Consider the following 24,261-nt stretch of genomic DNA (forward strand, 5'->3'; position numbering starts at 1 on the left):
TTTCAAGATTTGTGCTGGTCTGCCCAGCAACTGGGCACTTCCCATGCTTAGCTCTTAGCTTAGTTCTGAGCCACCGGACACACTAGTGGTGGCGCTCAAGCCGTGGGTGGAGTTACTCAGATGGGAGGCGGTTATAATTTTAAGCAGAACCAATGTGAGGCAGGCTTGTGAGACAAATCTGAACGGCTTGTTGACTCACATGTTTTCTGAAATAGGCAGCTCACAACAAAAACTGGCTGGGTTGTCTAATTTCACAGTCTGTGTGTTAGTAGGCCCATCAGAGAGCCAAATGTATGTGCACAAGCACTTAAAAAGTGAGCTTTTCATGATAGGTCCACTTTAAGCATAACTGAGTGTATTTTGTTGGTTTTGGATACAGATCCAATTGCAGAAAGTTCAATTGAACTTTATTGCCATTACACAGATTAACAGGCAAATAACATTGAACATTGAATTAACAACTGAATTACGTGCACATATAGATGAGCGAACACTGTACAGTACAGAAGTAGAACGCACACACACAGTTATGTATACATACACATACAAGAATTATACGTCAAAACAGTAAAGTACAAGATTCCTAACTAAGATAGCCAACAAATGATGGACAATCCTGGGAGGGTTAGATTTCATCTAATTAATGGTAACTATTTTTCTCGCATCCATCAACAAATAAAATTATGCGGTATGTAACGCTGGTCTGTGGTAGACAGGTGTTCAGGTGATACTTCCAATAAGAACAACAGCAGGTCAAGGGGATTGTCCGCAGAATTTTCTCCATTTCCTCGTTGATGTTTTTCCAAAATGTCTGTGTTTTCGGACAGTTCCAAAATATATGAGTATGGTCCCCGACCATAACACAGTTTCTCCAGCATTTGTTGGTAAAATTGCTTTTATGGATGCAGGCTCTCAGTAGGGTGCTAAAGAACCAAATTTTAACCTTACAATAAAATTCTTTCTATAGCTGGCTACCCCCCTGTGACATCTTGAACCTTTTTTCCCCGGGTGTCATCGTCCACAATTGTATACAGCTCCAGTTTCCATTGTCCTTTGATATGAATTGTGTTATCCAACGTGTCTAGCATTAGCTTTTTATAGATATGTGATATTTGTTTTTTTTTGTTGATGCAGGGTGTTCAAAGAGATGAATACAGTGAAATGGGTTTCTATATTGTTCGGTTCTCTTTTAATATTATCCCAGTCTGTATTTTATGTATGTCTTGTGTGTGTGTGTGTGTGTGTGTGTGTGTGTGTGTGTGTGTGTGTGTGTGTGTGTGTGTGTGTGTGTGTGTGTGTGTGTGTATGTATGTATGTATGTATGTATGTATATATACACACACACACACACACACACACACACACACACACACACACACACAGTATATATATATATAGGTCACTCAAGGGTAAGACAAACTTGTTTTTAAATATTTTCCCATCAAACAGTTGGTCAATTGTATTCAGCCCACCCTCAGCCCCTCTTTTAAAAGCATTATCACACATGGATGAAGGCATCATCATGGCTCCAGATTTGTCTATATTGACCCTGTACCCTGACACTGCACTAGACTCATTAAGGCTATGTAGAAGGACAGGGGCAAAGGTAGTGGGGATTTCTGAGAATAATAATATATCACCTGCAAAAAGTGCTAATTTGTGTTGATCATTTCCTTCATCAGATATTCCCTGTATGAGGGGATTAGTTCTTATTAATTAAGCCAGCGGTTCAATGCTGAGTCCGAACAAGAAGGGTTATAAAGAGTCTCCCTGGCGTGTACCACGTCCCAGAGGGAAACATTCTGAGCAATGGCCATTTACTGTACCCTAACTCTAGATCTGGGTTTTTCATAAAATATTTAATCCACTTAACAAACGTATCAAAAACCTGTGATCTGGCTTCACAGATTTATTGGTATGTTTTTGTATTCAATTTGCTGCACTGGAGGTCAAGATTTCAAGGTCCACACAGAGGAGGCTCATTTGGCAGTAAGACATGCGTTGGTTCGACTCTTTGAATGAATAACACTTATTACTGCGTCTAAACATGACCAAGACTCTGCATAAAACTGGGGTTAACTCAATTTCTTCTTCTGTAATAGGAGATGCCATCATATCAGCCTCATATGCTGTTAATCTTGTATGATTAATTGAATTAAAAAAACAATTGAATCTTTTCTTATTTATGAGGCTCTTATTCGTCTTTATACATATTTCTGTAAAAAGTAGCAAATGCCTCTGCAATATATTTTGGTTGGGTTAACATCTGGTCACTAGTTGGACATTTTATCCTGTGCAGTACTCTGTCGGATTGGGCTTTCCGCAGCTGGAGAGCCAGCAAGTAGCCTGCTCTGTTACCCATTTTGTAGCACTTCCTATTTGTCAATCATAGTGCTCCCTCTGCTTTGTAGGTTAACAAACACGTAAAAAATGAAATTAAATGTAAATATGTAAATATTTTATCATAAATATGTTATGGTAATTTAAAACTTCATTACAAAATTGAAAATTAAAAACATTTTTATTTACTTATTGTAAATTACCTCTCGTGGCCCTCCAGGGGGCTGCGGCCCACACTTTGGGAAACACTGCTATAGAGCAATGTCGTTTTTCAAGATGACTAAATATTTTTTTCTCAAAGTTGCACTGCTTATACCCTTAACATTATAACTAATACAATTTAGACTGTCCCTGTATTATTGTTTTAAACTTGTTCGTATACTTCCATCCCTGTTTTTTTCAAATGCACACAAAGTTGAGAAGGGCAACTTCCGGTAGAGAGGCTGAAGCGCATGGCCGCATGAACAATCCCTCCCAGTCGGTTGGAGCTTTTTCCCCAATTTAAATAAAAGCAACCATTAAACTTCATCTTAATGAATAATGGAAGGGGGGAAATACAAGAAAGGCAAGGGAAAGCAGTCTGGGAGAGCAGAGAAGAGCTGGCGGCGGTGAACAGGGAGGGTAGCATCGCCGCTATCCCTGCAGACATAGCCATGGAGACATTGGCCATGGAGATGGAGTCTGAAGTGGGCAATTTCCAAGACAGAATCAGAGATGATTTGAAAAAGGAGCTCGCTGATATGAGAGGAAATTCTACAGAAGCTGGGCAAAGTGGCCACCGATTTCAAAACTACAGCTGATAGAGTAAGTGAGGCCAAGGGGCGAATAGCCGACATTGAAGAGTGGACTGCTGACTTCAAAGAGGGGCCGAATCAGTCACTACAAGCCCAGGAAAGCCTAAAGATGAACCTAACAGACCTGGAGGCATGCTCAAGGCGTAACAACATCCGCATTTATGGCATCCCAGAGTGAAAAGCAGGAGGAAAACATGTTGAGGAAAACAACATCCAGACAATTTTAGCAGAAAGTTCAGTAAGGAGCCCCTCGTCGAAGCTGAACTTGGAATACAGTGATGCCACAGAGCGCTCAGTCCCAAACCTACCTAAAGAGGTGCAACCCAGGTCAGTGGTCGGGTACTTCCACTAGTTAAAAAACAAAAGAACTGGTGTTGTACTCTGCATGGAAGAATAAAGAGATTTACAGTAGCAAACAGGGGGATCTACTTCGACCACGACTACCCTGCAGAAACGCTAGAAAAAAGGAAGGCATATGCACAGATTAGGAGAATTCTTCTGGAAAAAGGAATACAATTTCAAATACCACCGCCAGCCAAGCTAAGTCTTTTTGGACAGTGGGTCAATCATTTACGGGAACGCAGCAGAGGACTTGAAGGAGAGGAGCTTCTCAGTTGACTGGGAGAAGCCTGCTGAGTCTGGGATCCCGGAGAAAGTACGAAGGACCTCCACCTGGCAGCGACCAGCGAATACAGCCAGCCGGCAGAAAGCCAAGAGTGGATTAAGGAGAGGTTGCGGGGTTTCCATCAGCCAAGATAGACCTGGAGGCAATGGGCATGGGCGACAACAGACTGCCAAACCATCCTGCATTATACAATAAGGGCAAAGAATTGGGCAAGCAAGATAACGTCTAGTTAAGGACATTTATTAATGACATTTCCACTAAGGGATAGCCGTTAGCCCAAAGAGAGAATATAGTTGACCGACCAATATGGGTAAGAGGTTTGGTTTTGACGAAGGAAGTGTGCAAAGTACTCTTGAAGTCGGGGGTATTATAGGTTGCACTGAAGGGGGGCTCTGGTGGATGACTACTCCCCCCACATTAAGAAGTGGGCTACAACTGAATATAGCTCAAGTTTGCTCACCAATAACATTTAAGTCACCTACCTGTGTTAACTGTGGGATCAAATGCATTGTCAGGAATAAAGTATGAATACCTTAAATGTAAATGGCTAACACAGTCCAATTAGTAGGTAAGGTTATTGCAAAGATGAAAAGTTGCATAAAATATTTTGGCAGGAGAGCCATCTTAACTGCACAGAACATGAAACGTTACAAAACATTGGGGTTAAAAGTACATTTTATTCATCCTATAAGAAAGAGAGAAAGAGAGAGTAGCAATACTAACTCCTAGTAGAGTGAATTTTGAAGCGGTTTCTGAATTTTGTGACAGAGAGGGTCATTATGTTTTTGTGAAGGAATATCTTGACCAGAAATAAGTCACACTAGTTAATGTGTATATACCACCAGGCTGGGACAATTCTTGTTTTAGTGAAATTTTTGAACTGATTGCCTCTGAAGCCTCCGGAGTTTAAATATGTGGAGCAGACTGGAATATCCAGACACAACCCAAACTTGACCCCTCTTATACATTAAAGAGGCTTGCTCCCAGTGCCAGGATAACTAAGAAAAATGTTGATGGAGTTGGAAATGACCAACGCATGGAGGGATTTCCACCCGACTGAAAAACAATTCTCATTCTATTCAGCAAGTCATGGTGTTCATTCAAGAATTTACTTTTGTTTTACTTAGAACTCAGACAGGCACAGACTCAAAGATTGCAGGATAGGGGTCAAAGATGTCTCTGACTTACTGGGCTGTTAACTTCACTCTCCATCTAGACAATGAAAAGAAAAACAGGCTCTGGCCACTTGATACAAGTATCTTGAATCTTGAGTACATGCAAGGAATATGTGCAGTAGGAATTAAACAATGATATGGATGACAACAATAATGGAGAAGTATCGCCTTGTGTTTTATGGGACGCTGCAAAATATGTGATCAGAGGAAAGCTCAAAACCTTCACATCACATAGAGAAAAGGAAAGATATAAAACGCTGTCTGATTTACTAGAAAATCTGAGAGTTTTAAATAGGGAACACATTGAAAAGAAGAAACCCAATTAATTTAAATCACATAAACAGACATATTAAATCAAATAAAACACTTGAAGAAATAAAAAAATAAACTGAGGGGGAATTTGAGGAAAAAAGCCAAATTCATTAAGCAGAGATATTATGAAAATGGCTCAACGGCCCTGAAGCTTCTGGTATGGAGGTTGAGGAAGCAGAGGCAGAGTAGGGACTTTAAAACTTAAAAAGCATGTCATAAGCTAGAGGATATACAACACATTTTAGAAAATTATTACAGAGGCCTTACATGGGTATATAAGCAACAAAACACAACTAGCCCTCAGAAAATAAATATATTTCTAGAATCAGTCGATTTGACCTCCATAGGTGAAGGACAGAATAAAGCTTTAAGAGCAGAGATTACAAAGGAGAAAACAGGGAAAGCAATTTCTAGATTAATGGCTAATAAAGCGCCAGGAACGGATGGCTTTCGAGCCGAGTGGTATAAGGCATTAAGGATCAAATAGTGCCCATACTTTTTGATTGCTTTAATTATACACTTAAAGAAGGTGAACCACCGACAACATGGAGGGAGGCAATAATTTGGGTTATTCCTAAAGAGGGGAAGGACAGAAAAGAGTGTAGCACATTTAGGCCAATTTCTGTACTGAACAGAGAGTACAAGTTGTATGTGTCAATATTAGCTAAAAGATTGGAACAAGCAATACCAGAACTAGTGGACCCAGACCAAACAGGCTTTGAACGTGATAGGCAGAAACAAGATAATATTAGACAGGTGTTGCGTGTAACTTATCATGTGATTAAGGGGTATATTAGTTTCGATGGGGAAACGGCATTCGATTTGGTTCGTTGGGAGTATCTGTACTTGGCGCTGAGAAGATTTGGCTTTAAAGATGATTCCATTAGATGCATTAAAACTCTATACTCCTGACCAAATGCCAGAATAAAGATTAATGGACACCTCTCTCAGATTATCAACTTGGAGAGAGGTTGCCGCCAAGGCTGCCCTCTCTTGGCACAGACAATTAGGGAGACGACGTGTTGCTGTTTGTTACAGTACCAGAGGTTAGCATTCCTAGAGTGATGTCTTCACTAAAAGATTTTGGAACTTATTCGGGATATAAATTAAATGGACAAAAAACCCCACAAATTCTAAATTTTAACCACACTCTTATGAAAAACATGCTAAATAGATTTGAATTCAAATGGAACGCATCAGATATTAAGTACGTGAGGATTCAAATACCTAAAAACATTTCCATAATATATGAAAGTAATTACGGTCCCATAAATAAAAACATCAAATTAGATATTGACAGGTGGTCCCAACTGCCCTTAGATAAACATAATAGGACAGAAAAAATAAAAATTGATGTACTTTCTCGACTCTTATATCCCAATCCTTACCAGTTGTAGTAACACTAAAACAATTTAATGAATGGAACAAGTGCATTTCAAGATTCATATGGGAAATCTGGCAGTTAGGTATACCCTTATAATCTGTATAAGGTATCAAAAGTTTGTATGAGCAGCATTCTTATCGTTTAAATCAATGGACCAAAGTCCTTCTTAGAATCTGGCTTATGGAATCACCACTACTTGAAAGACAGTCTAGACCGCTGAGATGGGTCGCATTTGACCCGGACTGCAAGCCAGCAGGGATTGGGAGGTTTGAGCATTGGTACAGAATTGGCATCACTTCTTACTGTTCAATTTCATCAAAGGGAGAATTGGAGGGCTTTCAGAAAATCTGGGATAAATATGGTTCAGAAATGTTTTTTTGTTTTTTTTCATTCTTTTTTTTATTTTTAGGTATTTACAAACCAGGGATTATTTAAATAATGAGATAGAAACTATGGAAAATTTGATACAAACTTCATTTACATATTTATTGACCTTTGTATAAAAATAAGGACAACAGGACACTTGTTTCAACGTTATACTCAAGTATTCAATCCATTAAGAAACATTCAACACATACACCCATCAGCCACAACATTAAAACCACTGACAGGGGAAATGAATAACATTGTTGAGCTCTTCTAGTGGTATCTGTCAATGGGTGGGATATATTAGGCAGCAAGTGAACAGTCAGTTCTTGAAGTTGATGTGTTGGGAGCAGGAAAAATGGGCAATTGTAAGGATCTGAGCGACTTTGACAAGGGCCAAATTGTGATGGCTAGACGACTGGGTCAGAGCATCTCCCAAACAACAGGTCTTGTGGGGTGTTCCAGGTATGCAGTGGTTAGTCCCTACCAAAAGTGGTCCAAGGAAGGACAACCGGTGAACCATTGACAGGGTCATGGGCACCCAAGGCTCACTGATGCAATTTGGGAGCGAAGTCCAGCCCGTCTGGTCCAATCCAACAGAAGAGCTACTGCAGCACACATTGCTGAAAAACGTAATGCTGCTATGATAGAAAGGTGTCAGAACACAGTGCATCACAGCTTGCTGCGTTTTGGGCTGCAAAGCTGACTGTTTTTCCACCACCAAAAACATGCAAACATCATCGTCTGACCAGCGATGGACATAAATGTAACCAGGTCCCCGTGTGCGTCCACTGCTCCTGGCTGGCCCCCACCGGAGGAAGGACAAGCCAGGATGGGTGGAATGCAGAGGCCAGATTTGACCGGCTACCATCCAAAGCATGTGAATGTGAACATCTTCAATATCTATTGAAGATGTTATTAGCAGCAAGCAAGAAAGCTGTAACACGAAATGGTTGATAATTTCTTGCAATACTGGGAAAAATGGATCGTGTTTGTGAGCTCACAAGATGATTACGATCCATTATTGTTTGAAATGACATGTATTTCCATCAGTATAAGGTTTGAATGAATAGGTGACCAACCACTTGTTCCACTATGTTTTGTTGTATTTCTATGCTTCTTTAAAAACAAATAGAAATAAAGTATAAAAAAAAAAGTCAAGTAGGGCAAAAGAACCACGGATTGACAGTAGCCCAACGCTAATCTCAAGGTAAAATAAACAAAACAGAACGATAACAAGCAATTAAATAGTAAAGTGAAAAAGTAAAGTGAACTTCCATATGGCCAACTGGTTTTTCAGTATAAATTTTTGTTGTTTAATTAGTTCTAACCCAAACCAAAACCAGTTCTTAGTGTGACCTGGGCAGAGGAAAGTGACTGTTCCCTCGTGGGAATCACACAGGGTCGGTGCTGCCGTCATCCGGCTCGCGGAGCGGTCCCTGCTCGGTGTGCGGGTATTATACTCCAGCTCATAATTAAGCTCCGTCCATTGCCGTTAAACTTGGGAGTTGTCATTCTAAAGTTGATTGTTTTGAACTCCCCAAAATAAAACTGGGTGTGTGCTGAGGTCACTCAGCTTGTTGAGGAAAGCCTCGACATCCGTGCCGATAGCAGCGTTGGGTCTTTCCCTCATCTCCTTCCCACACTGCACCACCCATAGCAGGACAGCTCCCTCTCCATCTGCTCCCCTACGTCCACCCGGACCTGTATTATATTCTGCTCCTGAAGCGTCAGGCTCCGTGAGCATTTTTAGCCGGGTAAATGCATTTGGCTCCGATTCTTTTCTGCTTTAGTTGTTTAATTTCATCCTGCACCTGCGCTTCTTTTGTAACTCTGAGGAGAAGTTGTGGTCAAAATATATCGGTTCTGCTTTGTCGAGGATCTGTCTTTGATTCTGTGCTTCTTAGGATCGTGGCTTTCACTGAGCGGCAGTGGGGTTCCTTGGTTTGGTTGTTCAAAACCGGTGGGCTCTCTGTAAATTTTGTAGATTTCCTCTGGCCATCGGTTGAAGGACTGATAGGATCAGCTCTTTCACAGACAACATCACACCCTTTCCTTCACTCCCTTCACGTGTTCGGAAGATTTCCAGGTTGTTGCGTCTTGACCCGTTCTGCAGGGCTTCACACCTGGCCGTCAGGTCCATCTTCTGGTGCAGCCGGTACCGGATTGCTCTCTCTTTCATCCTCCCATTGTCCTCTGCGACACCAATATGGCCCTCCGCCTCTGTGGTTCTTTTCTCGGGTTTTGTCATTTCACCTTTCAATTCTTGCATTGATGTTTGTACAGTTTTATCAGCGAAAGCTTGCTCTGGGTTGTTTCTTTCTAGATTTTCTTTCCTTCGTTTCTCCATCACAGCTAATATTTTGGATTGGACACTTACAGGGGTCTGAAGTTGTTGCCTCAAATTCTCGTTCTTAAGCTCTCCTGTTTACTTGAGCATTAACTTCTGTAAGACGATGCCATGCTAAATTTGTGTGGTTTTTGTGAGTTTTTAGTAGTTAGGAAATTATCAGTTAGATGGACGGAGCTCAACTTATTTAGGCTATTGCCTAAAACACGGCGTTACCCAATTGCATTTAGAACAACTGAACAGATTTAATTAAAAATAAGTTTTCCAAAAACAGACAAGCTAAAAGTCTGAAGAAGAAGAAGAAGAAGAAGAATTTAATTGGATTATAGCATTTATCTTAATTTTATCCCAATGTCTAGTTCTAACGTTAAAGACAGTTTTCTAGAAGTACTAGAGTCCCACTACAGTTTTATTCTAAATTAAACTCAACACCAATGTGGAAAACCAAATCATATTTAAAAAAGGGATGGCCCTTCGACAAATAACTATACTGGAGAGCCACATAGGACTTGTAGGGAATTCATGTACAAGTATCATTAGGGCAGATATTTCAGAAACCGGTAAAATGCTAGTGCAACCGGGGTTGATTTTGATGGGAACACAATACGCAATAATTAAAACCCCGAAGAGAGAACCAAGGGCAAGAGAGACTTGAACGTGAGAACAGTAGTGGGTAATGGGTAAAAAAATAAAAACAGTTGAGGAAATAATATAGATACAGAAGCCTATAAATTACTGTGTGGGAGGGAAGACAGTGCATTTATCTGGTAATGGAAGGCTATAGACTCCAGAGCATGCAGAGATGGTGTGTATATTTAGTAATGAAAGACTGTGGACCCATAGTGTGTCCAGGGAATATCCTGTTCTCAATGCATACATATTGCCTACACTTCCACACCCACACCCACACACACACACACACACACACACAGAGGACCGTCTACATTTTCTCACCGCTACACATGCCATGGAATTACTCTGAATTTACTTGACCCAGAAAGCTCACACCACATCTCAAAAAAACACATACCACAATATAATCTGCTGAAGAAACATAGATATTCATCCCAACCTATCAAAAATGTTCTCCTCCAAATAAAAATGTATTCATGGCACAACATGTAAGCGCGCGCGCGCGCACGCACGCACGCACGCACACGCACACGCACACACACACACTGACCTTAGCTACTACACAGTATGCATCCCCGCCACGAACTCCACAGAGAAAAATCCTTTCTACTTTCCAAATGTCACTCTACCATGGCTTGAACAATGCGTATTTCTTTCCTGCTACGGTGAACACACCTTGCAAATCTTCAGCCTCAACGCGTTAAACAGCAAGGACGTCTGACGGATATAGCTTGATGTATGTTTAAAAGCAAATCAGGATGTAAAATCAGGTTTGTGCTGACTGGACTTGTTATGTCAGTATATGACTCTTGGTATTACTTTTGACAATATTGGAGAATTTAAATTGTAATCAACTGGCCGTTCGACCAGCATTCTTAAGCAATGGCTGCAGTTTATTGAATCACATCATGAGATCATCAATCATCAAATCACCCAAAAGAAAAAGTTGTTTTTCTAACAGAGTGACGAGCAACCAATTGTGTGACCAATTGTTCACGGCTACTTGGATTGCAGTGCGACGCAGCATAGAGTTTGATTTGTTGTACCTTTGAGTTGTTCAGCCTGTCAGGTTTATCCGAGTCCTTATCACGCTTTTTCTCCTCCCTTTTCTTCTCGCGTTCCTTCTGTTGAGTAAGAAAAGCGAGAGACAAACAAAAGACATCACATAAGGCAGGTGGAAGTTACCACTGTTTTTGGTAGCAACCGGCAATAAGTGAGAACCCGCTCACAAACCACACACACTAACACCCCACCACCCACCACAAACAAAACCCAAAGAAACTTTCAACATTGTTTCTTCAAGGTTAGGAAAAAAAAGAGCTGCATAAGGAGCAATTATCGTATCGATGCAGTCCTAGCTGTTTTCAAGGTTCTACCAGACAGAACACAATAAAAACTGACACTTTCTGTCATTACCAGACATGCAAAACCAATCCTTGAATAATTTATCATCACTATAAATACATTGCCTATGATTATTCGAATTAGCCTGTGTTCTCCATGAAAGCCTCTGCTAGGCCATGTTAAGGGTTTGGAATGAGCAGAAATGTCCCAGCGGGCCCTTTTTTTCATTTTATGCCTGCTGCATTCACACATGCACTGTAATCCTGAAATTATCCAGACATTACCCGGAGGAGCTGTATGTGTGAACGCAAATGTCCGAATCATTTGACCGGGACATTACCCAGACTTTACCAAGCCAGCACCCAGGTACAAAGTCTGTGTAATATCCAATTGAGCGGTATGTGTGAACAGAGCAGGTGATTGTCCAGATCATTCACAGCAATACAGTGGGTATATCGCGTGTTGATAACGTCTCTATCATGCGCCAGTTATTTACCTTTGTGCGGGTCTTCATGCACGGAGTGTAGCTGCTGCGTACTCCTTTCTACTTTGTTTATTATTCTTTTCCACTCTCTCATTTATATTGCAGATACGTATCAACGCAAATAAAAGCCCTTCTACTGATAAATTTGGAGCCTCATCCGCCATCTTGGGTGTGCTGTAAAACTCTGCAGCGTTATTGTGTCATGTCCTATCTCCTGCACGCTCTAACCAGGCTCCACCCCTCGTCTAAAGCAAACAGAGTATTTCCAGGTAGTGTAAACGCGTCTGACACGGACAATCTCCGTTTTTTCGCTATATGTGTAAAAGGGTAAATCCGGACAATGGCCGGCTAATCAGGTCTGGACTTTATCCGGACATTGTCTGGAGTGCATGTGTGAAAGCAGCTTAAAACACCCACCTTATGAAGAAGAGGTAACTATAGACATTGAAACAATTCAGGTTGAAAGTCAATTTGTCTAAACCCAACTGTATTACTTTTAACATTGGCTCAAAATTCCCGTGGAATTTGGATAGAAACACAGGATTGTGGAATCCAACGTTTTTACACAAAGGTCCTGGGCAGCCCAAATAATCACGATCTGGCGATTGTGTAATAATTGCAACAGTGCTATGCATCATTATCCTCAAATACATGTCACATTCTCAAGTCCCATTGTCCCCCATGACATTTAATTAAAAATGTAAATCAAATGACAAGGGGAGAAACCCGGGTTTGTCGTCGTAAATATCCAGAAAATTCTGCTCAGAAAACACTGATCATTTCCAAGTGTGCTTATAACACACTTTAAATGTGCAAACGATGAGTATGCATTTAAACAGAATGTTGACCTAATGTTTTTATGTATGTGCGTGTATCAGCAGCTTAATGATCATGTTGTGCTCAGAGTTGTAGGAGGCCATGTGCTGATGCCAGAAGCTGATGGGCTGAAGCTAATGACTGTTGTCAATGCCAAAGAGGAAAGCTTAAAGCTTAGTAGGTAAAGCCTGCAATCCACCCATTATGGCAAAAAAAGAAAAACAACTTTGTGTGTCGATTTCTCAAATACTGCAATTGTGCTCGGGAAAAAAACAAGCGCTCACACACACACATAACAGAACTGTGCCCCGTCGTGTGCATGAAGGGGAGTCTAAGATTTTAGGCACGACCTTAAAAAATAAATAAGTAGCAGGGCCAAAAACAACCGTGCAACTCAACACTGAAGAACAAGGCTCTCACACCACACCCACACCCACACCCACACACAGCAAGCCGGAGTCAAACGTTTAGGCTTCATCTCTGAAGCTGAAGAACACCCCCAACAGGCAACTTGCTTGAACTCCTCTACATCTTTCTTTTACTGTTCTCCCTCCAGACCTTTGGGAGATGTTTACAAAGAGTTGTTTTGGACAAGGAGCTGTGATCGATTCCTGAAAGAAACAACAGCGATTGTTCTCCCAAGTCAGCAAACACCACACCACAACAACAGCAGGAAAGAAAGCGGGGAGGACGGATTTTCGGCGGATGGCGAGGGTGTGCCGAGGCAGCAGGACGCGCACCTCCTGTCTGTTCCTGATGGCAGTCTGGGCGGAGGCGGTGGGAGGAGCAGCCTCTGATGACTTCTGTGAGAGGAGAGCAGCAGGGAGAACAACAGAGAGGATGCAAAGGGAAGAAAGAGGAAAAGTTAAACGGATAGGAGAAAATAAGAATCGAAGAACACAAAGTGTGTCAAAAATGACACAGTAATAAAAGCAATGATTCAGTTCAATTAAAGAAAACGTATCTTTTTTCCAACCCCGAGGTGTCAAGTCATTGGTGTCCGACTACAACCAATCAATACACAGCAGGAAAAAGACGGCAGGACATGAGGATTTCAACAACAAGAGGTAACACAGTAGGATTTCAGCATCAGCAGAAATAAACTTGCCACAGAATAGCGAGAGTAAAAATAAATTGCCAAAAGGACTGCATTGTCAGAACAATAGTAAATGATAAAGGAGTGCGTGTTAAGGAGGTGTTTAGTTTCGGGGGAGGAGGTTCCCTCATCGGCCACAGGCACAAACCAGGCTCCACCTGGTCCTGGGGCATCGACGGTTGACGATTCAAAGCCCGGTTGGAAGGCATGGGAGAGGCACCGATGGTGCAGAGTGCTTTGTTACGTTGTTTTTGAAATGTCAGAAGCAGCGAATAAAATAAATTGTTTTCTTTATTAAGGAGTTGAATAAAGTAGACAGGATGGATCGGTTGACTAAGAATGATTTTTGGTTTCCTGGTGGTAGCGGCATGGTTTTATTTTTGGTTTTTTTATGTTTGACTCTATGTTCTTGTTCGGTGGTGGAAATAATGGAGCAACGACAGAGCACATAATTAACAAAGAATAAGAAACATAAAAAAAATAATTATATATATATATATATATATATATATATATATATATAAGGAGTATGTGAAGAGGAAAGAAGTGGAGGAAAAACAATAGTGGTAATTAGAGAAAAAAAAATGCATTTCTTTATGCTCCGGCAGCTTTAGAGGAGCTTTACTACAATTCAAGGAATTACACTCTGTGTTAAAGCTCCCTAGAGAGAAGAATGAGGTGAAACGTACGAACGCACATTGGCAGTTAAGGTCAAATTGGTCATAAATGTATAACAATGTTAAATCACCACTTAAACGGTGAGAACGTTCAGTCTTATCGGCCTTTATCCAGAAACTCTCACCACAAAAAAAAGGGAGATCGAAGGAGCTTCTGTTAGGAACGTATGATCCCCACTGACAGGAAACGGCCTAGTTTCTTTTCAGTCACTGATTTGTCAAGTCTGGCCGTATTTGCGCTCAACGCTAGCCAAAGAATGCCATCAGCGTGCATTCAAGGATCAAACAGTATTGCAATCCATTAACTAAAGGAAGAAGTGCGTGTTTTGGGAAGTGCAGTTAATGGTTAATCGGTTAATGGATAGTGTCATGGACATTTTCTGGTCTAGATTGGCTCTCCATGAAGCAACATATACGCCATGGCATAGAGGCACATATATAAGCATATTATATAAGGTGCATTTCGATAAAGTACCCATTGTGAATACTAGTCTCAGTCCTTATCCCCTTTTTAGGATTGGCTTTTCAAAAGCAACTGAATTTCAATTGCTTGCCGTTCTAACAAACTATGTTTGTTCCGGCCAAAATTATCCAGCACTATAGGCGAGTTTTGGTCATTTCAAACCCAGACGCGAAACCCGTGCACACAATCATTTGCGGAAAAGCCTCCCCAGTGGGCACCGAAGACATGGCCGTGCAAACACGTCCATCTCCAAAAAAAAGACGGAGGAACCCGATGTAAGATGGACAGATGTACATTGTCTAGTGGAGGGTGGGATGGAGAGACGGCCGGGTGAGAGAGAAAGAACCCGGTGTAAGGAGATTTTCTTTTCCCAAGAGACCTTTAATAGTGTTAATGCCAGTGTTTCCCCCCAACAAAGCGCCACCGCTGTTCGTTAGCTACCAACCTTTAAAGGCACTCGTGAAAGTCTAACATCAATCCCCCTCCTCTTCTTCCTCAACGCTGAGCTCGCCCACTCCAAGCCTTCCCCATTTCCCCAGTCTCTAAACTACCCGAGGGTGGAAACTCATGCTAAAAGCTCCTGTCTAAAAAGAGGGCTTAACAGAGAACTCTTCACACATATTTACGTGAGTTTTTTACCAAAGAATTTCCGCTGTCCCCTCCACCCACCCACCCACCCCACTGCAAAAAAGGTTCTCCTTTCTTGTCACCACCCCCATCAAATGAATAGCGTGAGGATTCAAGGTGTTTTCCCTCCTCCTCTTATTCCATGAACGTCTTCTGGGTTTTTCTGCCTCCCCCGCCCCCGGACCAGCCCCTCCCTCGACCAACAGCCTCAAAACTTCTTCTGCTGACTTTGATGCTGCCGTCAGAGGTGCCGACGCAGCACTAAACACAGATGGGCCATCAGTGGAGATAAAGAGAAAGAGAGCGAGAGAGGCAGAGAGAGAGGAAGGAGATGAAGGAATAGAGGGGGGATAAAATGATAAAGAGGAAGAGATAACGAGAGAGAGAGAGGGGGTGGAAGAGGTTCAAATGGAGGATGAATAGTGATTTAAAGATAACCACGGGGGGGGGGGGGGGGGGGGGGTATTCTGGAATGGCGGAGTCTGGACGTCTCTTGTCACAGTGAACCATGAGGAGATACCACACCCTCTCGACTTCCACAACGACGGCCAACCGTAGGGAAGTCTGGCTTGGTACTGGTTAAAACACCGCTGGCTGGAAGTGTTTTTTTCCTCATGGCTGTCACCTAATAAGGACTCTCGAAATGGCACCAGTAGGCATCCGGTCCAAGTCGGGAGGCTTGCAAGTAAAGTAGGCAACCAACTTCACTAAGTCGGTTACATTTTATTATTGTCCAATTACCGGCGTGAGATACTAGATAAGCAACCTGTCCGTTGTGCCCTGAAACTACTAAGCTTAGCTACCTTGCTTCAATATGTTCTCTTAATATTCTTAATATTTTGTTCTTCCCCCCAATCAAGTGCTCGACAGTAACCGTTGCCCAGGGCAACCGGAGTTTGGCAATCATTAATCATGTGCGATGTGATACGCCACGTTTCACTCTTACTCGAGTGAGATTTGTAGTGAACACTTTGTCTCAGTTGGCAACCAAAAGCAAATGCAGGGTTGCCACGTTAACAACTAGCACAAAGCTCACCAACACATTCCGACAACACTACACCAACAATACTGGATAATAAAAGATTGTTATTTTTAGTTAGTTTAATTTATTATCTTAAGACTATTGAATAGTTGTAGTTTACCTGCAGGTCATTTGTCATTAAAGAGAATATTACTCAATCACATAAAATGGTACGGGTAATCCAAAGCTTCACTGTTGGTGCATAACAATAACAGGGATTTGAGATGATGATTGGGTCGCTTCCACCGCCGAGCTGTGGTTGAATCCCTGGTTATGTGACGACAGTGGGCCAATCAGCAGCCCTGTCAGAGTGTTTTTGGGAGGTTTGCACTGCCATCGCCTTTTCCGACTTCAGTGACATTGAAATAATGTGATATACATGCTGACACATGCACACACGCACACACACACAAAGTATGTGTCAACTCGCTTGTGGCGGCACAATGAGGTCACCTGTGGACAGTTCCACTGGGTGCACTCATGTGTCGCGACTGGGGAAACGCAAGCGCGCGCGCACACACACACACACACACACACACACACACACACACACACACACACACACACACACACACACACACACACACACACACACACACACACACACACACACACAACATCCTCAATTAATGAGTCACAGAAATACACATTTCCACCCTCCAGTCCCGGCACAATACACAAACACACACACACATGCAAACACACACACATGCAAACACGCAAACACACACACACACACACACACACACACACACACATACACGCTGTAGCTCAGAGTTACAGTCGTTCGCCCTCCCTCTGCACGAAACAGCTTAAAGTGATAATGAGTTGTTTTTAATAATTAATTTGCATATAAAAGCCATGACGTCTGTGTGGGTGGCAGAAACAGATCCTTGATCACAGACTGGATGCTGGCGACGCTCCAGAGAAAGCCAAGGAAACAGGGAGGGACAGGGAGAGGGAGAGGGAGAGAGAGAGAGAGAGAGAGAGAGAGAGAGAGAGAGAGAGAGAGAGAGAGAGAGAGAGAGAGAGAGAGAGAGAGAGAGAGAGAGAGAGAGAGAGAGAGAGAGAGAGAGAGAGAGAGAGAGAAAGAGAGAGAGAGTTCAGAGAGTTCTGGAGTGAAAGAGAAACACAGTAAAGAAATAAAGAAAGGCAGTAAATGAAGGATGATGAAGGAAATGACAAGAAAATAAAATATATTTGTGTGTCTTGTATACCAGATCTAGTGCCGATTCTCAGTCCATGGGCCGCTATTAAAATGTATAAATTGATATTGTTTCTCATCTTTTAACAGTATTACATAATACATACATATGCCTATTCCCTTTATCTATTCCATTTTATTTTATTTTATTTTATTCTATAAGTATTCGACTTACTGTATTACGTTTTAGGAATCAGTTGGATGGTCTAGTAGAAAGAAATTTCCAAGGACATATTGTGTGTTATCACCGGGTGCGTTGCATTACATTTCACTGGATATATGTATGAAAGTATGCATATGTATGTGACGAGTAAACCTCTTGAATCTCTTGAATCTATTGTATTGTCACAACCTCGACATATTGTGATACTAGCTTTTGTCGTCTGAGGATTGAGGATTGAGGATGAGAAGATATGACCTAAAATTTCTCAGGGTGAAGATTAAAATATAAGAGATTTAATGAAAAAGAAAGAAAGAACAATTATTTGCATGAATATAGAGATCAATGTGATGAACATGTGATTTTTAATTCATAAGGATGATCTATTATCACATAAAATTATATAATGTCCAATTCACTTATCATCATGAAAATAAATTATTCCAAATTGCCCAGCCCGAGGCCAGACATTTAGTGATGAGAGAGAAGCAAATGTACGTGCACACATGCGTGCACACGCGCAAACGCACAAACAGAAAGCCTCTCTCAGACAGATGGGGAGGCATCCACAAACCCACACAGCTCAGGAGCAACCCACTCAAAACAAATAATCTGGGTGAGCTCAGAGGAGACATGCAATCTGCACATACGTGTCGTTGCAACCTCGATCTATTCTCACAAGAGACAACGGTCACTTCCGTAAGGATCAGCCCACAAGTGGAAAATAAAATGAAGGATTTCTAACACTAAATTAAGGTCACTTCTGCTTTTTTCGGTGTCGCCTTCCATTCAGAGGGAGCCAGAGCTGAAAGGGTTAATTCAACTTCCCTCTTCAGTTTGGACGCTGATGTGATGGATTTAAGGTTGCAGAGATTGGAGGAGTTGGAAATTGGAAAAATGAGCACAGCAAAAATAACCACAAACAAAAACCCATACATCAATGTTTATGAGTAAAATGTGAAGTTATATTGTGTGTCTTGAGCATGGAATGTCAGAAAATAGTAAATTAACCATTCAGATCTTTAGTCATTACTCGCTGTTTCAGTTTTCACGTATGCCACTGAAAAAGATACAACATCTGAAAGCATATTCAGATGTTTGAATGAAAATATAGAACAAGTATTTTATAATAAGTAAAATATTTTATCTGACGGTTGCACGAATTGAGCATGATACAGAGGCGGGGGTTCACAAATGTTGTTGACCAATGTTACTTTGATGGCTGCTGAGATTTCTTTAAACAAGCCACCCGGAAATGCCCCTCACCCGCAGAGCTGCCATCTCTGCTCAATCCCCCTGAACTACGTCGTTTATATCCCTAAACTGGTTTCATTTTAGTCATAAGGAATACAATCCTTCATGCAGGAGGAGCAACGCTGGTGAAAATTCTATAGTTTCCTTTCACGGTCACAATTTGTCCAAATGTATTATGCATTTAAATACATTGGAAAAAAGACCAGTATAAAGTTCAAATCAAAATACAGCCTATCGACAGCAAATTATAAATGGTGAGGACCACAGAAAATGTGTAGTATTGACTGCAGAATCAAGGTTACGAATATGCCAAAGTTTGATTGGCAACTCCCCTGGCCTAAGGATTGGGGGGGGGGCTGTACAGGATTCGACATTAACCCTTGTCCGCTCACCCGGGGCAACTAAACTCTGTGTTTGGGCAAGTGGACTGCCTCATGCTGTCGTCTGATAAAGCAAGTGAAAAATAAATGTGATCTCTAATGTAACGCCATCTGAACTAGACTGCGTACTGTATCGCTGAAGCGGAGCTTTTCCAGATGAGCTCCGTGCGCGGGTGTGTCTCTCACAGACTCCCGCACGGAGCCGGAGCGGCACGGCCGGGGGCAGGGGGTGGAGCCGGAGCTAGAGCCGGACCTGGATTTGCAGCTTGTGCGTTCTAATAATATAAAGAAAAAGTGCGCTCAGACTCAATAATAATAATATATGTTTACAATACGTCAACTTGAGAGGGCAGAACAGAGCACCAGCATCTAGTGCGAAGTACCGGTGCGCAATAAAAAGTCCCAGACGCTAAAAAGTTAAAACGTAGATGTGCCGGTACTGCATATACCGGTACCAGCACATTTCAATCCCTCAGGAGCGGCATGTCCACCCGGACATGCCACACAGGTGACGAGTGAGTTTTAAATCTGACACTCTTTTTTTTAAATCCGCATCTCTGTTCTCCATATGCCTGCTCACCTCAAGAGTAGCGCACCATAAGAGTAGTTAACGTTAAGGATATGATTTGGATTGTGATATTAAAGATAAGATATTAATGTTAAACGGGAGAAGATGCTGCATAGGCGTGGATTTCTGGAGGGGGGGGGGGGTATACGTCCCCCATAATATTAACAACATGTGCATTTGTCCCCCCAAAACAACATTATTATTGATGCAGAAAAGGCACAAATTGGTGCATAAAAATTCCCCAAAATTCAACAGAATTCAAGTGTTTGACACTCAAAATTGTGTCGCCACCCCAAAAAATGTTAACCTACACCAAAGAATAGAGGAGACATTGTTATTAAATCTTTTTTTTTTTTTTTTATGTTTAAATATTTTAAATAAAATCTTCACATTAATTCACAAATTTTTATTCACATAACTTTAACAGTATTGTTTGCAGAAATCTTAAAGATTGGATTATTTCAAAGCTCCGTAGGATGCTGAGCCACGCTGAAGATGATTATTGAAAATCTTTCATCCAAATTAAATTCTAACATCAACAATAACTTTAAAAATGCTAAACATAGAATAAATGATTTAATGAAATCGAATAAATATTTATTTTCACATCCTCCAGTCTGGCATTTCACTGGCGGGCTGTGACAAAACTCCACCCACCCCTTCCTACTCCTGTCGCCCCCTGGCAATCTCGAGTAGCCATGATTGGACAATATGAAAATAGAAACGATCGCCCAACCTGTATATATACTATAGTGTGTATATATACCTTATCTATTGAAATTGCTCCCTGTTAACTGTATTTTTTGTACATTAACAAATTATACTAATTGTAAAATCCCTGTTGGTTTTATTTATTTTTGAAGAGACCTACATTCTTTTTTTCAGGACAAGTAAGTATGGCTTTGGGAAAGTAAAACATTTCAGCTACTTGCCATCTGCTTCATGTCAAGCCCTGCTGTAAAACAAAGGACTGAAGGGATATATACTATACTGAGTGTTAATATTACAATGGCCAGGCAACAAATAAAGACATAAACTAAACAACCCAACCCAACATAAACCCAACATCCCAAAATGCCTTTGTCGGCTTGCAAAGTGCCGCTTGGGTACTCACGGTGACGAGGGCCTCCTTGTCGTAGTATTTCTTCCTCTCGTACTTGTCTCGAATGAAGACCTCCACCGCTCTGAGAAAGTTCAGCGGTTACGGAAAGAAACTCATAACCTGTGCTCACACACAGGCAATTTTCTCAATAATTGGACAATATTATCATGACAGACATCGGCTAATGACTTGAAAATCCCTGTCTGAAGAAAACCACTTTACCATGCTGTCCTGTAATGGATGGGAAAGTATCATACCAGACTGAAACTGAAGGAACACACAAAAACTGTATCTCACAATATGTTGATATTTTACGACCAAGACACTGGAAGACAATAAATGATCAGAGCCAAGCCTTAGGCAAAATAAAGCTCATTACAGTCTTGGAGCCCCAAAAATATAATTTTTTTTGTATTTCATTTCTTTTGCTGGTGAAGGTTACAGGACGATATGAAATATTAACACAATAATCATTGTTTAGTTATCATCATTGACTTGTCTTCCATCCTAACAAAACATTTCAGTTGCTCTGCTCGTCACTGGGAGGTACAGTCTATTAAACATATTGGGGATTCATTTTGTGTCACAGCTGAGGTAAAGGACTGTCCTGTTCCGTTACATTCCAAAAAAAAAAAAGCTGTGCACGTCTCCCCGTTGCTTTGGGACTTCCTTCAGTAAAAACTGGATGTTTTTGTGTCAACACTTTTGTAGCAGTTTCGCCGACCAAGCGCCAGTGCCGTGTTCAGGGACCTCCGGCACGGAAACACAAAAGACAGGGTTGTAGACACCAATTTATTGAAGAGGGAAGGCTAGTTGGAATAAGCCCAGTAGCAGCTATAACCATGTTATGACAGGGCTCCTCTCCTGCGTGTGTGTGGGGATGGGGGTTTTACCTGTTGCTCATTAGACCAACCAACCAGCAACAGGTATGCAGCCACTCTGATCCCAATCACCTAGATCCAGGTCAGGTGTGGCTGCTCAAACCACACCATCCCCACACCACAGCTTTACTTGTAAATAATAAATCCTGCACGTCTGTAATGGGGAGCCGCATCTGCCACACTACATTATGTTCTGGGTGGCACCCCCTCTTACCGATAAAATCATCAATTGCCCCCCCTATGATTGCCCATGCCTATCGGTCGTTAAATAATTTCTAAATGAGCATCCCTAGATCATATGCACATCTTAGGCCGCAAGCCGGAGCCCCTTTGTGAAGGCCTGAAGGTTGTCGTCATACACAAGACTAGAAAGACAAGAAAGGAGGCCGTGCGCTGATGCAGATGGCTATCAGTGCATGCACTGAATACGCCAGAAACCCTGACGCCCAAATCAGAAAGAAACTAAAAGGAGACTCAAGAATGATGGCCACCGGCACAAAATGGGCCTTGCCACATAGAAGTCATTAGAGCTGTGTGTGTGTGTGTGTGTGCATGTGTGCGTGTGTGTGTGTGTGTGTGTGTGTGTGTGCATGCGTGCGTGTGTGTCTTTGTGTGGGGGGGCGGAGGGGATTATTTATTTGAGCCCCAGTCATGGAAATTGGAACATCTGCTGCCTCGATAACTACACAGCTGTCTTGGTCTTATACCAGAGATGCTGTTGCAAACACAGAGAGGAAAACGTCCTTTGCGGCTAAGTGTGTAAAAACGGATAATTCTGCCATGTTCGCCTGCCACTTTCTATTTGGGGAGTTGGAGCTAACTCGATGGAAAAACAAGTGGAAAGATGATTATGAAACACTGCGTCAGACACTGCAGGTTTGATAATGAGGTGGGGTAAAATTGTTTCTGTACAGAGAAATTTAATGGGGGTTAGGGTTATGAAAGAAACAATGGAAGAGCAGCTCTGTTCAGCGATTCCTGGGAGCTAATTGGGGTGTAACTATACTGGGCACTATAACTATAACTAACTATACTTCTCCCACTGCGTGGTTTCTCTGCGGTGGGTGCCCCGGCAACAGAAGTAGCTGTCTGCAGGCGTCGATGCAGGGAGGGGGCGGCTAACATCGGGGTGGTAAGGCGGGCCTCACATGGGGCGTTGGTGGGCATTGGGGCCCCAAAGCTCCGCGGTCCAAGGTTTGCACCTGCGGGTGGGTCTTATGCATGCACGTGGAGGTGGGTTGTACGTGTGCGCTTCGAGGGTGCAGGGTCTCCTCGCGCTCTGTGGGACTGGTTTATGCTCGGTGGAGCCGCGCATGGGTGCATCTCCGCGGGCCCCCGGCATCTCTGGGGGCTGGTGGGTCTTCTGTGATTGCAGGACATGGTGTTCGGGGCTTTACTGCGGTCGTGGAGTGTGTACACAGCTGCGGGAATTAGGGGGCGGCTGTGGAGTATTTTCCACTGCTTGTGCCGAACACCCTCCTGATTTACATCCCTCTCCTTTTCTCCCACATTTACTGCCATAGCTATCACAGGAAGAGACCATGTGCCGAATTGCTGTTCCGGTTTCCTGGACTCAATTAATTCAGTTTTTTGATGATTGAATAATGAATAAAGAGCGTCATTGCAGGCTGAGAAGTTGAACTCCACTTGCAGATTAACTCTGGTGCTAGATGCAAGCATGCTGACAGCACAGGTAAAAAAAAAAAAAAAAAAAAAAAGATATATGTAAACAGAAATTTTACATTTAGTTGATGTTGGTTGACATCCACTTTTTTCCAGCTCCACAATGCATATTGTTACGTTTGTGCTACTGCAATGCATCGTTACCTGTAGTTAGTATTTATGAGGTCATTAAGAGGTGCAGGGGGGTGGGAGGTGCAGAACCATTGTGTAGATGTCATAGCTGGCAAGAAACCAGTCATGGTAACCTAGTACAGTGGTTCCGAACGTGCGATCTGGGGACCCCAGGGGTCATTCAAGGGGTTCCAGGGGGTCCCCAGCCAAGTTATTAATAGTTCATCTTTACAGGCTGTTAGCACTATTAGAGAATGTGTACCATTTAAGGAGCCATTTTGTAAGTATTATATCAGAAGATCATGTGACAGGAAATTATGTCACAGAGAAGGACCCTTGAAGACCCCAACTGCTATGAGTCAAGGTTAGTAACTCTTATAAATGAAACATAATTGTTTTTAGGCTTTGGTC

The 24,261-nt window shown here is 42.1% G+C and overlaps 1 protein-coding gene across 3 annotated transcripts in view; it reads right to left on the bottom strand.

Annotated features, from left to right (window-relative positions):
• Window positions 1-24,261, bottom strand: part of smap1 (small ArfGAP 1) — a 101,715-nt gene that overhangs the window by 49,778 nt on the left and 27,676 nt on the right. For all 3 annotated transcript variants that reach the window (XM_080016320.1, XM_080016321.1, XM_080016319.1), the window contains exons 4-6: window positions 21,188-21,257; window positions 13,364-13,426; window positions 11,026-11,103 (exon numbers count right to left, since the gene is read on the bottom strand). In XM_080016320.1, the coding sequence (XP_079872446.1) occupies window positions 11,026-11,103; window positions 13,364-13,426; window positions 21,188-21,257 (211 nt within the window). The remainder of the gene's footprint in view (window positions 1-11,025; window positions 11,104-13,363; window positions 13,427-21,187; window positions 21,258-24,261) is intronic.

Source organism: Zeus faber, assembly GCF_960531495.2.
Source record: "Zeus faber genome assembly, chromosome: 16".
In the NCBI taxonomy this organism is placed as follows: Eukaryota; Metazoa; Chordata; class Actinopteri; order Zeiformes; family Zeidae; genus Zeus; species Zeus faber.